The sequence below is a fragment of the Lissotriton vulgaris genome, chromosome 12 (genome assembly GCF_964263255.1).
Source record: "Lissotriton vulgaris chromosome 12, aLisVul1.2, whole genome shotgun sequence".
Classification (NCBI taxonomy): domain Eukaryota; kingdom Metazoa; phylum Chordata; class Amphibia; order Caudata; family Salamandridae; genus Lissotriton; species Lissotriton vulgaris.
In genome coordinates, this window is record NC_141700.1 from 119458278 (window position 1) to 119476085 (window position 17808).

Sequence of the window (17808 nt, forward strand, 5' to 3'; positions counted from 1 at the left end):
GTTTCTTCCTTATGGTCTGGTGATAGGCACTTGTTGCATACTGAGTATTTATCAGTATGACTTGGAGTGGCATTGTGGGCACCTTTTGAACGGGCTCCTTTCCAACGACAGCAGGCCCATGTGGTGTCGAAAAGGCCCAACGGCCCGGGTCGACGACCGGTTCGAGATGGAAAGCTTGATCGAGTCGAGAAGTACCGAGCGAGAACAATACCGTCGAAATTGAAGGCCTTATGGCCTTTAGATAAGTTTTGTTTCGATTCTGAAGTTGGAGTATAGGAATAACATCCTAACCCAATGGCGGAAAAAAACAATCTGAGGATGGAGAAGATGCCTATGCGCACTGTAGTCCAGGGGAGGAGCCACCTATCTTGTGATACTTCGAAGACTCTTACAGGACAACAAGGTGCAATCATCCGGACCCAACACTAGGCGTCGATCTATGCCCAGATATGAATTTAGCAGCCCACATGCCTCGAACATTACATTTTAGGATTGTATCACAGATTGTAACCAGTATACAAATCATTTCCCAATCAAACAGAGGACACAAAGCCTACAAATTATTCTAGTAGGTCTCATCATGATATTTGGTGGGTAATAACACAATCTAGGACCTGTCCCACGTCAGATAGGATGTTCTTCCAGTATTCCTGCAGTTTATTGCAGCCCAATTTTGTGCTAGAATCAGCACAGTCCAGTAACAGGCTCTTATATCTGGTAAGGCAATCTCTTCATTGTGCATACCTGCTGAACGTTTTCATAGTTATCCTTGGAGCGACCCCATCACACAACCATAATTTGTAGAGCCGGAGAAAGATCGCCTTCAGTACAGGAAACCATGTATTTTGCATCACATAAAGTAATTTCGGTAAAGGGAACATTTCGTAAATTGCCACTGGTAATGTTTGGATTTTTAAACTATTTTTGTTAATAAAATTAATGGGAGGTGTAGAAGAGGTCTTTAAAAATCATTTCTTAAGCAATTTACCACATTAAAACACAGTGGCTCTCCATAACCCCTGTCACCCTGTTGGGCTTAACAGAGGTTTAGCAAGCCCACTGTGACTGTACTATGAAAGACCTCTTGTACAGAAGTACAAAGATGACAAAACACATAGGCAGGAAAAGACAACCTACCTGTGTTTCCCTGCCTCCCCCAAAGGAAAGTGCTCCTTCCAGTTTAGGTTTGTAGCAAACTGAGTTGGGTGTGCTGGTTGGGTAACTACTGCTGCTGGTGCTGCCACAGCCCTGAGGAGAAATCAAGAATTAAAAATCCTGCGAAATGCAAATTCAGAAACATTAACACACGGCTAGGCAACAAAACACTCCAGTAGTAAGGAGAGATGTGTGGGATACATGCAAGATACAGGATTCTTCAGACTTCACTTAGCTAGGATCTCTTATCAGAATATTTTGCATTTCTCAAGTATCTTCACTCTGCTTGGAAAATAAAGTAGTGCTTGTATTTAAGTGTATGCAAGGACACTTCTTTGTTGTCCATCTGGTGCTTAGTTGCGTACAAAAAAATAAATAAAATCGAAACAGTGATGCAGCAAAAAACTAAAAAGGAAAAAAATCAAGTCAGGAGCAAGGGTTAGTAGTGCACTAGTGCAATACACTCCTCTTGAACCCTCAGTTTTTCAGCTACTAAAATTGGCTCCGAGGACCAGAAATTCTGAAACTAATTACTGTAGATCTTGGTCTTCTGCAAATGCCAAATGCATACAGTGCTTTTCTAACCACAATGACAATTTGACACATGAATTCAAGGTGTATGTAATGCCTGGCAATCTAACAATGGAAACGAGATAAGATGGTTTGCCTAGATAAACATAAAGGAATGACGGAAAAGAACAAGTGCCAGTCATCTGGAAGTTTCATTTTTGTTTAAACCCGTTTTTAGGGATATAGATTTCAATCAATGAGCAATATGATGCTACATCAAAGAGCACAATCTTGCAATAACTTTGTTCAAAGTCACTCACTGCATCCGCCTGCAAAGGGGGGGGAGGTGGATCTCTGTTCCCCTCTTGTAAAGCAGGCTGCGTGACACATGCACTGCTAAAGAACGAACAGCTTCCCACGACGGCAGTGATTTGCAAATACCGCCGGGCTCCACCTCATTAGAAATGTAGCACACTTTCCCTTCGTGCACTGGTTGCATTTACTTGAAGGTGCATTACAGTGCACCCTTTATATACTGCAGCCCCAGGTTTTTATCTCTCAACATGTTCTGCAAGTGAAATGAAACTGGCATCCACTCTACCCCAAAGACGGAATATCAGTGGTAAATAGTAAAGTTATGTCAAAGTCATTTTTAATCTAGGAAAAGAAAGGGAGTCTTTTGAAACTTTATTCCCCTCTTATGTTACAGAAAGTAAACTTTCTTATAACTATGTTACTGTGTAAAAGTGCTGGACAACTTTTCACCCTGTGGATCTCAGTGCTGTATTATCACGAAGGAGCGCATTGAAGCAGATAGCAGACTTTCACTGCAGAGCATAGACTTCACAAAAACAACCTCCCTGATAATAATCTAAACATTTAGTAAAGATGACAGCCAAGGTGACAAAATGTTTGCAATAATAATGTTGGCACATTCAGCACACACTACATGTGCAGGGCTCTATAAATGGGAACAACTACATGTGCACTGTATTGATAAAGAATGTATCTGCATGGATGGCAATATCAAACAATACTACAAGAGATGAACTCACATGTATCCTCCTTTACATGAGTAAAAAGTCTATTGAAAGTGTTGTACTGCTACAACATGAATGCAAGAACCAAACAAGAGGCTACCATAGAGCGCTCATGCTGGAAATGCATTTTTTTTTCATACTTGATGCAAGTGAAGTATCAAACTGTTGGTAGGGCTTACAATGTCCCACTCAAAGCTTCCTGATGCACAGGACACACGTATTCAAATCAACACACACAGAAAGCAAAGGGGATGGGTACTCACGGAGGGGCAACAGCAAGTGCATTCAAGTGGGGCAACCCAGGCAGGGGTGCATTCCCTAGAAGTCCGGGTTTAAGGACCAGCTGAGCCTGGATACGGGCCTGCAGCTCTGCAGCTTTCTTTGCTTTCTCAATGGCGTCGTTCATGAAGGTAGCAGCTTGAGACGGCTGAATCGTGCTTCCGGGTGGTGCTCGTTCTGAATTGGAAGAAGAGATTCTCTGTTTCAAAGAGAAAAATATTCATGTAAAGCTTCACCCAACAGTGCTCTACAGTGATTTGAATTTTTTTTTTCAGATCATGCTGTTTGTATCTCGATTCACGGTGTGCACTGGGGGTGCACTCAATTCATGCTTTAACAAAATACTCTGGAAAGGACAGTGGACTGAAGACATTGTCCATTTAGGCACAGCCGAAAACATGCACTGTCTGTCATACAAGACCCAGGGCACCCGGTAGGCCACTTTACAGGCAACGGGACAGAGTTAAAGCGCAGAGACTTAAATTGCACTATGCAAGAAACAGACTGAAAAACAAGGAAAATTTAGAGCACTAAAATAAAACATCAAAATTATCCATCACACTTCTTCGGAGTAGAGGGATACAGTGCTCCTTCAGACTTCATGAGGTACGGGGAACTCAACAGCCAAGTGGGTCTGCCCAAGAGCTTACCCGTAAATGGATGCGGAAGGGACTAGGAACAAATGGTACACCTGCACCGATTACTGGCTGCGATGTGTTATTGACAGGCTTCCAACAACTACAGTGGTACAGGATATGCATTCGGTCATCCTATTATCTGTTATTACTCACTGCTGCAGTATTTGGATTTATAAAAGTAGCCTAGAGCTGCAAAATGACAACTCAAGTGCATGAGGCTTTTAGTTGCTTCAATGAAAGAGGAAGACCTGTATTTGCTGTGCAGAAGAATTACCTGTGAATGCATCGGAGGACTGATGAAACTCAACTGTTTTTTCCTCTCCTCAATCTGCCGGGTTGCTGCTTCCATCATTTGCTTTATCTGTGGAAGGAAATGAATATCAATGTCAGATTCAGGCTCAAAGATTTGAAGCAAATTCAGGTAGACCAGAAGGGTAAAAACATCAAGAGGCTTCTACCCAACACAGATGTACTGCACCAAACACCGTAGTTTCTCCAAATCCACCCTCTAGTCTCATACTAACAGCTTCACATCACCCCATTTCCTCCTGCCCTTGATAGAGAGAGATTTATTTTACCCAATCCATTTTCCTCCACCACTATGAAATGTTTAAATTTCATCCATTAATTTTTCCATCTATCCTCCACACACTGCAGTTTTACTTCATTCCACCCATTCTCCTCACACCGAACAAGCAAATGCAATTCACCTTATCCATTCTTCATGACCCAAAGCAATTTACTTGAATTAATCTGTTCGATAGAGTCCACACCCTGAAAATACAGGAGTTTCACGCAATCCATATTTCCCAAACTGCTTCCACACTATGGAAGCGGTTTGAATTCACACCCATAACCACCACACTTTCTGCGAATATTTTTTCACAACCCTGTAAATGGTTTCAACCCAGCATATCCATTATCCTTCACTGGCTCAGACAGATTCATATCGCCATTATTCATTACCCAGTGCAAAGCTTCAAGTCAGATCCTTATAAAACCACTATGACTCCTGCAACAAGGATACATTCATCTAATTCTTTCTCCATTCAAGCTATTTCAATACACACCAGGGTCAATGTGATATAAACCACATTAATATATTGGAAATAACATCCCCTCCAAAGAATCACTATAAAAATGTTGAATCTGGAAATATCATGTGTATATTACAATAGCAGGTAAGAACTTATATTCTGTATTCTTGCACTATAACAGAAGGATGATTGGTATGCAGAACAAAAAAGCCCCTAAATTCCTTACCACATATGCATACCTCATCTCTCTCGGTTTCCCTAACGCACCCGTCCATTAAATCAATACCTGCTCCCATTAAACAAAATAACCTCCTTTCTTTTTAACAGTGTGTCAAACTTCACGGTAGCTCTATGTACATTGTGGGATTGTTAAAGCTAGGATCTGTGTGGGAGGAGCAGTCTAGAACTAAACCAATATAGCATCCGGCGCCTGTCCTCTTCCTCTGATGCACTCCCCGATCAAATAGCAACTGCAGAGCTAAGTGTGGGGGCTTATCAGCTTATAAGCTATGAAAGGGAGGAAGTGGTTGGTGGCGTGTATACCAAACCGGACCGCTTTTCCTCAGTGCATTTTCAGCTTGGCGTACCCCCATCCAGCTCGTGGACAGATAATTATGAAGGTTATTAACTACACAATTTATTACAATGGTTAAAAGACAAACAGTAATTTCCTTTCACATACCATCCTCCCAGCAAACATATCACAGAGTCTAGCCACCTGCTACAACAATCTTCCCTATCCTGACCAATTATGGAAATAGTCAAACTGCACCTCTACCACTTCCTAAGCATGAACAGCTTCTATAGCGTCAATGGTTACTGACCCTGCAAACACCATGTTTGCACTCTTCGTTCATGGTCCAGCATCCAAAATAGGGTCACCTGCTCCCTTTTCATCTCGCACCACCCATCACTGAATTCAACTTACTTCTAAAATTCCTATGAACAACTCAGTGAACTCTTTCCGGAAATCTATCTGCAAATTGACATCGTCTACCATATCCATCTTCCAAACTTGCAAGTAGCTTTAATTCACATTCTGCACTCGTTCTCCCCCATCCACTTCAAACAGTTTCAATTCACACCACCACCGTCCCAAGTACTTAATCTATTTGCAAATAGGCTCAATTTCACCATCTCACTACATGCTATAAATAACTTAAAGTCTTTCGCTAGTTCCCCACCTTCTGCAAACAGCTGTCACACCAATTTAAGCACTCTAGTCGGTATAATTTTTTCTTCACCTTGTTGCTCCAGCCTTCTACAAACAACTTCAATTCACCAATAAGGACCCTTCAACGCCCTCCTTCAAAAAAGTTGCATTGGACCTGCCAAGTCAATTCACCTAGTCCTGCAACAACCTTCAATTCCTGTCACTTAAAGCCATTCCACTGCCGGCGTCGCAAGGATGTGGAGAAGTTTGGCTCACTGGTTAGAGCAGGCAGACCCTGAAGCAGAGGTCAGACCCGGGACCAGGGTTCAATTCCAGACGCAGCAGGGTCTTGAGCTCAAATGTCCATGGACTCGATAATTCTCGCTTCGGTGCCTGACCTAAACATGGGTTCACACTCTGCAACTCTGGGCATTAAGCTTGCTTAATCTCCACAACGGCCCCCCCGCGGCGGGATGCCTGGCTTTCACCTTGGGGATGCCCTGTAGGGGCTATCTCACAGGGAAAAACCAGGACGGGTTCCCAAGGCAAGCGCGGAGATACCCTTTCGGGGGTCGATTCTGGCGCTATATAAGAATATAATAATAACAAGCATTTACAATGCAATGGTTTTGCCTTTGTTAAAGTTAAAGCTATTGGCATTGCTCTTGACATTATTTTTATTTATGTTTTTTTCTAACATAAATAAATGGCATTGTCATTTACAATGTCAATAGCTTAATCTCTCGCAAATGCCACACAAACACCCACAGAGAGCCCCCCCATACACACAGAGCCCCCCACACACACACCCACACAGAGCCCCCCACACACACACACACAGAGCCTCACACACACAGCCACACAGAGCCCCCCTCACAGAGCCCCCCCACACACCCACACAGAGCCCCCCACACACTGCAAGCCCTCCCCACACACTGCGAGCCCCACCCACTGCGAGCCCCCCCCACACACACTAGGGATCAACATGAAAATAGGGCAATGACTGAGTTAGACCATGAAGCAGGGGGTCAGTGTATTCTGCACTCCTCAATACTTTGAATAATAGTGGGGCTCACCAATCTATTGTCTTTGAATAAGTCAATAGGGACCCCATTTAGGCCCAGTACTTTGATACCTCCCTTCAGGGTAATTTTGGGGAATCACTACTATTTATGCTTCCTGGCATACACCCACACAGAGCTCCCACACACACACACAGAGAGACCCCCACACACACAGCCACACAGAGCCCCCCTCACAGAGCCCCCCACACACCCACACAGAGCCCCCCACACACACCCACACAGAGCCCCCCCACACACTGCGAGCCCCACACACACTGCGAGCCCCACACACACACTGCGAGACCCCCCCACACACTGCGAGACCCCCCCACACACTGGGGATCAACATGAAAATAGGGCAATGACTGAGTTAGACCAAGAAAAAGGGGGTCAGTGTATTCTGCACTCCTCAATCCGTCAACCATCGACGGTTGTTCTGCCCACCACACTTTTGTTTAAGGAAGGGCAGTCAAAATAGGAAAAATGTACAATTACCCCAAATTCCTGTCAAAAGTTTCCATTGTGTCTCGACCATTGCTATCCTATTTTTCCACACAAACCACAACGACGCCCGCACGGCAAAATGACGCTTCAGAGTCAGGGGAAGCGAAGCTGCATTTCTCATAACCAAGAAGTACGTTTTAAACAGTCACCGAAAGAAAAATATCTGCCAATTGTATCCAGAGTCGCAACTGATCTAACGGTCCTGTGGCCCTTCAAAGAAGAGTAAACTATCTGAAATCCGGCAAGCAAAACCTGACACTTTCATCCAAAACACGAATCAAGCAAGTCCCAGCAGTAAAAAAATGTAATTGTGCATCAAACTCAAGAGCATCTTTAACCAGAGGCTCATTCCAAGCCCAGCACACTCACGTGAGGCTCACAAGTGTCCCCCGCACTCAGAAAACGGACATGAGTTTTGTTGGCTTCCCGGTGAAGTTGGGTGGGTTACGAGGGCACCGGCGCCTGCCGCCCCCATGCGCTGGTGCTCTGGATCCAGGGTGGACGGGAGCAGGCAACGGGCGAGCTCCGCGTTCACCAAACAAGCGTTAGCCGCCCCCTACATGCTGCAGGTCGGCGCCTGGAGCGAGGGCTCTTCGTGCAGTTTGAGGGACGGCAGAACAGGAGTCGGCCACGGTGTGCTGTCACATCCAGGGGAGTGCGGCCACTCACGGTGCTGATGGCCGGGGGCGGGAGAGAGCTGGCGGCATCACATCTCAGCTCCGGGGCTCCCGCGGAGGCAGGCAGGCTGTCCTGCGGCCGTCAAAGGCTGCCTGCTGCTAGGATGCTCTAGTGGTAGTCACCCCTCTCCGCCCCAGCCCCCCCCCCCCAACCAGCAGGGCACTGGGGCTGCTCCCCCCGGGTGATGCCAGGGGCGCTGCCCCCTCCTTTCCTCCTGCTGCCGGGCGGTGCTGAGACTGGCAGGGCAGCGCGGGGCTAGCAGCTCACAGCAGCTCAGCTCCACACAGCAGACCCCAGAGCCTGGTGCTGGTCCCTGCTGGTCCCTGCTGCTGAGAGTGAGAGAGACTGGCAGCCAGCGGACAGCTAGAGATGCACTGTGGAATCTGCGCGGCTTTAATGATGTCTCTCCAGCCAGCCTCCCTCCCACCCTTCTCTCTGTAGCGTGTCTCACTCTCTTTGTTCGCCCCGCCTCTCCCTCGACCCTCTCTCCCTTCTTGTACCGTTGGCTCTCTTCGTTCTCTCTTACGCCGCTCCACTCCGTCTAAGTGTACTTTACTCTCCCTCGAGTCTCTCTCATTATTTCTTCCACACTCCAGCCTGCACTCCGCCACCCCTAGCCCGTCCCGTCCCGTCCCTCCCCTCCTTCTAACACAGGGGTCCCCTGCCCCACTCTGAGCATTATCTCCCGCGCTCCTGTCTCCCGACTTGTCACCCCCACCCCCTTCCGCAAGGCATTGTTACTATACAGACTCGAAGAAACCGACGGATTCATGTTGTGTGGACTTCTCAAATTAGATTCCACTCAATTGTTATTATGGATGTATTTTCATATATATTATAGTCACGGTATTTACTTTCCCTCCGCATCTTCGTTTCTGGAGTATCATTTTGGACCGGTGTTTCCAATGCCGGCCCAGATTCGGGGGCGTTCCCGAGAACAGGCTTTCGGCTGACGTCTCTAATAAAAGAGAGAGGGACCCCAAAACCAAAGGGATAGGGTTCCACAATTGACGTTAGTCTGAAAGAAATTCCCTTTGGGTAAAATGGCAACAGTACATAAGTACTCACAAGCATACAAACAACAATTTAGGACACCCACATATCACAGGGAAGCAATGTAGATAAATAAAATTTACCAATATATGTGAAAACACTCTCAGAACATTTCAAATTATAAAAACAATTTATTAAAGATACATTACATTAGATAAAAACAGAAACAGAAATTTGGGAAACATATAAGGACGGTGCAATAATCAATAAAAACAACATTCAATTAAAAAGGAGTGTACAGGAAAAAAGGATAGAACCCAATTATTGACGTCGCCAAAAGCAAAAAATTCTCGGGAACGCCCCCGAATCTGGTCCGGCATTGACGGACAGGCCCGCCTTCCAATGGCTAGCCTCCATTTATGGAGCTAGCCAATAGAAGACGGGGCGGATTCCAAGCCCCATATACTATTCTCATTAGGTTTTTTTCTAGCGAATGCTTACTTCGTAAGCATTGGCTAGGCAAAACCTAAAAAGGATCCCCCAACTGCATGGCAAAGAGGCTCAAACAGTATAATAGATGGTCCACTCTGCCTCTCAACCCAAAACACACTGGAGTTGCTCTTGGTAGGTCTGGCTCTATATGCACATAACTCGTTTTAAGTAGTTAGCTTTGTCCTTCAAGATAAATATGCCTTGTTTTTAATCACTGGAGGAAACTGCAAACAAACTCCTTGGTAACACGCATCCCCATTAGCCAGACCCTCTCAAATATTCTCTGGTGACTCTAGTTTGCCCTAGAGGGTTTTGGTTGAATGACAACAGATACAACCTAGACATAAAACATTAAGATATTGTGATAAATGTACACCAAATTCCGAAGCAGGCTACAGTACTTTAGCATCACCTGAGGCACAATCATACATTATGATTTACAGGAGGAGAAGAAGAAGTACATTTCTACAGCAAGTTTGAGGAGGAGGTCTACAGAGACCAGGTGAGCTCCTGCAGAAAGATTTCACATTCGCTTCAGATATAAGACAGGAGGGAGCATCCCTGTTTCTACAACCATTTTCACTTCAAACCTAAATTTTAAATTGAAAGTTTGAAGGTTGCCCCATAGAATAACCAGTCCAGAGTGTACATCTTTGCGATTAATACACCTTCATTCCAATTAACCCTGCACATAAGTGCATGTCACAAGCAACAGAGGTGGAATTCACCTAGACAGCCCAACCAACAAGGTAAAGTTATTCAAAATAAACTCACATGTGCATATTAGAACGTACGGAAGCCTCCCCACGTCACAACTAATACGCCAGAGGAAAGCTGCACTCCATGCATCACTGTCTACAAGAATAGATTTTAGAAGAAGGGTTTAAGTTGTGATCCAGCGCTAGCTCTAAAAGACTTTACAAGCTCTGACATTATCTCTAACAGACCACCCCAGAAGGCTAAAAGATCAGCTTGGAAACTCCCTCCCCCACTCACAACCCCTTCAACTAACAAAAATGTCTTCAGATACTTGAAATCAAGACGAACCTGTAGCTTGGTCAGCATGCCTGGGCTCTCTGGCGGAGGTCCTGGGATAACTTCTGGTTCTTCTTCCACCTCCTCAAACCGAGGAATGCGTCTTTTCTTATTGGAAGAGTCTTTGGAAGGGTCAGTCTCATCTCCAAACACATCCTGGGTAAGCAGACAGAAAACAAGTCCATCAGATTATGTAGAAACACCTTCCGTGCCTGCTCAACCTAATTTATTCGGATCCAAACAACTCTGTTGGATTGAAATTTACACCGGTTCAGACAGTTTAGAAAGCACTCAGGCAACAATTGGATGTGATTTTATCAGAATATAAGTGGCAATGTATAGGAGTCGATAAAATTAAATTCCGGTTCATTTTTTGTTAAAGCAGTATGTGCATCTTTTAGAAGCAGTATGCACTACAGTCATAGTAAAGTACAAATAAAATATATAAAAAAACATACTTCCAGGTTTAGCCTTCATCCACTAAAACCAACAGTTACATTAAAAAAACTGTTTTATGACAGACCTCTGGCTGCTGTGCACAGCATATCAGACAGCACAACAGGTCTTTCCAACTTGTAGAAGATCAGTATATATCCTACATCTCAAGACACACTCAGCCAAAATGTACACTTTTGACCATTTACCTTCATCTCCCGTTTTTTACTCCGGTCACTACTGGATCTGGAGTGCCGGGAACTACGACCTTCATCGACTGCATCATACAGTTTCTCCACAAAACGAGAAGTGGTGTCATCAAGAAATGGCCTAAGCTGGTCTGGAATAAAAAAAATATAGCTGCTTGGTGGAAAAAAAAAAGTCTGCCATGTACTATCAGACATCTCTTGAGGAACACATGACTTTAAGCAACAAGGTGATGAGATTCTATGCAGGATGTCAAGTTAATACAAACATACAAAATATAAGGTGCTGCTGCTACAAACATCTAAAGCAGGTGAAAGCTAATAATTCATACATATACACCAATAAATTGGGTTTATGCACAGATTACACATTGCACAGAACACTTCGTATTAACACAGTAACTTCTAAACACAAACTTAAATTAAGGTCTAAAAATATATCAGAGTACAGAATAAATGAATGGCTATGTCTGAATAAAGTTACAGCAATGTGGTGAGTGCTCACATCAGAGGATACAACTGTGACTATCAACTTTGTAACTACTGATGATTTCGAGGAATGAACACTTTGAGAGGGGTCCCTTTGTGGGACTACTGAACACCAAGTTGCAAATGAGGACTTTCAGGTCTCTTGTGCCCCCTGCTAAACACTGATGTTTTTCAGTCTTTGCTCAACCTCTACATGACAACGAGGTAGATACTGAGAGGTAGCCATGGCCCTTGAAGGGCTTCTTTCAATCAGGGCAAGCCCTTGCTGAATTACGTGCAAAATAAGGACCACAACTAAGCATGTGGACTGTGAGGTTTCCTTGATAGAGGGCAGTTAAGAAACTGAAAAGGAAAGTTATATGTATGGAAGGGCAGGTTCTCAACCTAGTGGAGATGGTATAATCACTGGAAACTGGAGCCAGACTGCAAGGATTGCTATTTAAAAATAAAAAAATTAAATAACTTTGCATTTCAAGCCGCGGCTCGATTGGTGCGGGAGGTAGAACGTCTGACAAAACGGTAAATGCTTTTCAAATATGAGATTTAATGTTTCCACCCATTTCCAAATTACAGAATGTTAACCTTCTAATGTCACAGTTTGAGAGGGACTATTCCTGGGAGAGGAGTCAGAGACTGCTTTTGAGGTAACTAGAGCTTATGGGATACAAGCTGTGGGCCCTGGAATGAAGAAATGATGTGCTGGGACTTGTATATCACAGCTCATCCGCCCCAGACAGAGAGAAGAAGTGGCAAGTACCACTAAGAGCGACCTTAAATTCGGGGTTCGCAAGATACTCTTTTTGATCCAACATAAGCGGCCAACCAAAAAGAGGATGGTGGCGCTCCAAGTTACAAAGCGAGAGATGCAAACAAGTAAAAAAATCTGGCAATGGTAAGGTTTGCAATAAAACTTTGATTGATCTCGAAGGTGAAGACTAAATATTTAATTTTTTCAAACAGACGGCACTTCAGCATGAAGGTGATGTGTTACTTGTCAGTTACACCATGACATTGGAGGTCCAGTTGCCATGGATTGCCTTAATTTTGGAGAGCTATGTTATGTTCTGTCTTGTGATAGATGGGCCTGGGCATCCTGGAAGGGGTTGATTGTGTCATTTCTTGCTTCTTTCCCTCTTAACACCCTTATTTCCCCTATATTTTTTTGTGTGCGAGTTAAGTCTTTCTATTCATTTGAGAGGTTCTGCAGCTGTTAAATAGGGCTGATGTCTGTCATGGGTCCATTTTCTGCAATACTGTGGCGGAGCTCAATAAAAAGATCTGGCAGATAAATACATAAACAAATACACTGAATACAAAGTTCCGACGTATTGAAAAAACTCATCACCTGCAAAGGGATGACCCAAAATGTTTGGCAAAATAAAAATGTAAACTAACAATCCCAGCAGCATTGTAAAGGGCCTACTATTTTTTATGGTATAATTAAAGCCATCAAGCCATAAAGGCAAACGTTTCAGGAGCTCTGTGCCATTCCTTAAACTTTAATGTTAAGCAACTCACAAGCAAGGTTCATGCAGCAGAGCTTACCTGCTGCTCTCTTCTTGTCCATTCCTTTCCCCACGCAGTTCAACGCGGCTGTCACCACAGTAGGCTCCGAAAAACCAAGGAACCGTTTCACCGTCTTCTCCACCCATGGCTTCATCTCCTCCAGCTCACGCTTGGACAGAGACATCTTGCTGGATTTTGAATTAATCTGATCGCTGTGCATGTGAAGGAATTAAGGGTTGTTAGAAAAACAATGGTCAGAATTATTCAGATGAACTTACATAGATATATCTGGTTAGTCCTTTTTAGGTCTCGCCCGAGCCAATGTGATTGTGCATTGCTCTGGCGAGATTATAGTAAGCGGAAAAGAAAAGTCTACCAAAACGGCTGCGGATCACATACAGTTCATGTGATCTATGTGTGTGCACACCATCCCCAGCCACATAACACACCACCATTTGTCTGTGCCTCGGCATCAGACTTCAAAGGAAGCCGCTCCCCCCCCCTCCCCATCAGGCTTCAAAGGAATGCGCTCCCGAACTTGCTGGCCTCGCTCTTGTGAGCCTTTATTTACTTGTTTTCATGGTCTGTTCTTCATCCAGCTCTCTCTCCCCTTACCTCCGTTTCTTCCCCTCTCTCTCGCTTTCAACCTTGTTGTTTCATATGGTTTGCCCTGGCTCTTCTCTTCCATACAGGCTCCCTTCTGTTGCTCGCTGCTTTTGCTCCTATGAATTTTGGCCTATCTCCAACCTCCTCCCTCGCTGATCTTGGATCTCGGACCCCATCTCCTCTTTCCTCTCTCCCTCGCCTCTCCCGTGCTTACTGTTCCCGTCTCCTATTCATTCATCTTCTTCATCCAATTTAACACCCTCTCCATCTTACAGACATACTTCCATTCTTGGCTAAGAAAATCATTACAGTATTGATCTGTGCCTACTCGTCTCTCTTCATAACACATCCCATGCTTTCTTAATAATTGGTATATACATAACCAGGTTTTTGTTTACAGGTCTATTAAGAGGATACTTCACTCTGGGACACCGCCGCATCACTCCGGGGACACCACCACATCACTCGGGGACACCACCACATCACTCCGGGGACACCACAACATCACTCCGGGGACACCACCACATCACTCCGGGGACACCACCACATCACTCCGGGGACACCACCACATCACTCCGTGGACACCACCACATCACTCCGTGGACACCACCACATCACTCCGTGGACACCACCACATCACTCCGTGGACACCACCACATCACTCCGTGGACACCACCACATCACTCCGGGGACACCACCACATCACTCCGGGGACACCACCACATCACTCCGGGGACACCACCACATCACTCTGGGACACCACCACATCATTCTAATACACCACCACATCACTCAGCCCAACCACATCATCACTCAGCACCGCAACAGCACTGTCCTTGCTTGCTACCAACAAGCATTGCCATAGCCAATAGGACTTGCATTAGGAAAGTGTAAGCTATTGGCTTTGTGAATAACAATGCTATTAATTTAGATATTTTCAAAGCCAACACATATTTTAAAAAAAACTCATTTACAAATACCAACAGCTCACACTTCCCTAATGCGAGACCTATTGCATTGCAAATGCTTGTTTTTGGGGCGTCCTAGTTATTGAGGAGTACTGAGTTTGAGTTTACTTGCCACCCATGTCCCACTGCTACAAATGGTAGAACATTCCAAATGCTGCAACAAACTACTCCAGTTAAGCTCAACAGACACACATTTAGAGGTCATTAACCCCAAAAAACAAGAGCACTTAAAAAAATGTGATGCACATTGAAACTACGCCCTAGCTTTTCTAGAACACTGGCCTTAGATCCAATGTTAGCCCTTATCCGTAGCAACCTCCCTTTGTCCATGTCGCGTTCTAATCTAGGACCCTGATCGATACTGTGACCTTATGCCCCTATTCGGTTATAAATCCATTTATTTCCTATATTGGCATAACCGTTCAAGTGCAATATTCAGAAACTCGTCTCTGGCCTCACACTAACAGAGCCACATTTCAGAATCGCTTTCTCTGCCACTTTCTTTGCAACGAATTAGTGCAATGACATAGCAGAAGTTACTATCTGAGATTCCTAGATTAACACTCCGAGTTCTTCAACAAGATAAAAACTCAGCGACCTGGAAATCCCCGCTTGCTGTGTTTTGATTAGTAATAGAACTCTAATGAGCACTGATAAACGATCACTTCCCAGTGACATCTTTATTGACGTCTTATGTCCAAAAACTTACGTCAAACAAGGCACCTTTCAGGTATAAATATTACCAACGTTGCCTTAAGCAAACGCTAGCTGCCTCAATGCCATCGCTGCTGAAGAAGCTGCTGTTATGCTGATGATACCATAGCTGCTATCGCTACTGCTATCGCTGCTAACTAGCGAACGATGGTGTGGTGAACTTAGGAGCTGAACAGGCGTCCCCCTGCAAGAGCCCAGCAGATGCAAGCTGCCCGCGGACGCTGCCCCTCCTCCTCGACGCGCTGAGAGAGACGCTGTCTTTTCTCCTGCAGAGAAATCCAGCTCCGGCGTTTCTAGTCTAACCTTGTGGGTGACTGGGATATCGACCCCCTGAAGGAGATACCAGACCTCCATCATTCTATTCCAGAGGTATGGTGTTGACTAAACCCTTAGAGAGAATTCTTGAAGCAAACCTTGGCAAAACCAACTTAACTTAAAGCTACTTACTTACTCCTCTCCCAAGTATTAGGCTTAGGTCAGGTACACTGGGGTAGGCGTAGTTAGAAGCACCAGTTGAGTATTTTAGCCTAATGTATATATGAATGTATATATGTTTTATTCATTTTAAACCATTGTATGGCTAAGAAACCATATCAATGCTTTTACAGTATTATTTCGCAATACTTATCTTACTGTAGGTACTTTTTATAATAACAAGTCTTGCAATTGTGGCAATTCATTTCTCTTGTACGAGAAGAAAGACTGTTCAATAAAGGTTACACTTTATTGACAACGCCCGTCTCTCTATTCTCTACATATTGTGAAAGTAATCTGCACAACAACAGACTGAGTAAAATAACTGTCTATTGTTTCACACGACCCTAGAGATTGACTCTTGATCTGAGGAGCAAAGTTGTCATGTTGCACGGTTGTTGGAAAACTGAATCCCTTCTTGGCTGTGCCAGGGAAGCTGATCACTTCCTATTCAGTCAAGAAAGTTTCCAGTGACCTCTGAGCTAGTTGGTAACAACCCCAATTAAGTTTAGCATAGTCAGTAGAGGCCTGGAAGATCCGCACTTCTACGTCGATACTACTGTTTATGTTATTCCAATGCGCAGGGCCTATTGGGAAAATAGGAACTACACTACATCCAGTAGCACTGAAATCTCTTGTATTACTCCCAGCATTGCACAGATTGCCACTGCTTTATTCTGGATTCATGCTATATTTATTGAAATTGTGTACGGTGTTACAACTATTCTTGTAGTCTTGAAAAGCTTTTGCAATGCTTGCGTCAGTTATGGCACTGGAATGGTCACTGAATTATTGGTATTGTATATTATGGTGTTTCTCACTGATCCGATGTGCGTCACACTGCTTAGTTACTGTCAGGTTGGGAGGAGGGGAGAGACAGATTGAATCAAGACATGCTTGGAGAGACTGGCAATGAGAATGTAAGCAATTAACAGACATTGGGGCTAGTCAAGTGATTTTAACCAATGCTAGTCTCTTAAAACGTTTATAGGCCCACCAAACCAAAGGGAGTAAAAAACAGATACCTCCTCTCCCTGTTACGGTCCAAACTCAAACAGCAACGAGCAGCCTCCATAAGATAGATAAATTTATCTGTGGAGGAGCCATGCGAAAGAGGTGGGAGATCAAGACGAAGCTTCAACGTACACATTCTTGATTTATTTTCCTCGGTTCTCCAAACTCTGGAAAGGGCAGGTATGTCACAGTTTGAAGAGAAGTGCTCCTCAGGATGCTGAAGGCCATGCACTGACACTTGCTGAGTGCAAAGGGGCCCTGCGCTTGGAGGCTCAGTGACTTGAAAACCCAGCTGCAGAATTTCCAGGCGCACAAGTAGCAAAATCCTTCCACCCAAAAACACAAGCGAAGCTATTGTCCTACAAAAATAACTCCACTGTATTTTCAGGTTGCTAACAGTTCACTCCCAAACGGTCTTAAGCTTTTACAATAAGCACGGTTTCGAACTGGTCAGCACCTGCCATATCATTCCCATCATAGTTATCAATCTTTTGATGCCCATGTTCCACAGACTGTTAGTAGAGGCAGAGGTTTTGGTCTGATTGAGTATCCATGGAACATTGTTGCTTCAACAGGTCCCAAAGGGCAATGGATATTAGGGTAAGGTACCAACTAGGACTTAAAACAAGGATTTCATTAGAGCCAAAAAGACAGAGAGAGCTAACTCACACCATGTAGGAATCAGCTTGGAAGCAAAACCCGACTCCAATGTAGGGAGTGAATAAGGTAAAACTATAGGTGTCTTTGAGACCACTATAGCCAGGTACGGGCTCTCTAAGAATACAGGATGGTCTGAAAGGCGTCAGTAATGATGATGG

General features: G+C 44.4%; 1 protein-coding gene across 2 annotated transcripts in view; it reads right to left on the minus strand.

Moving 5' to 3' along the window:
- The window catches only part of PRPF3 (pre-mRNA processing factor 3), a 148646-nt gene that overhangs the window by 102968 nt on the left and 27870 nt on the right, over window positions 1–17808 (minus strand). For both annotated transcript variants that reach the window (XM_086947468.1, XM_086947469.1), the window contains 6 exons: window positions 13254–13426; window positions 11223–11353; window positions 10591–10734; window positions 3897–3983; window positions 2969–3183; window positions 1138–1248 (listed from right to left, as the gene is read on the minus strand). In XM_086947468.1, coding sequence (XP_086803594.1) covers window positions 1138–1248; window positions 2969–3183; window positions 3897–3983; window positions 10591–10734; window positions 11223–11353; window positions 13254–13398 — 833 coding nt within the window. In that variant the 5' untranslated portion in view covers window positions 13399–13426. The remainder of the gene's footprint in view (window positions 1–1137; window positions 1249–2968; window positions 3184–3896; window positions 3984–10590; window positions 10735–11222; window positions 11354–13253; window positions 13427–17808) is intronic.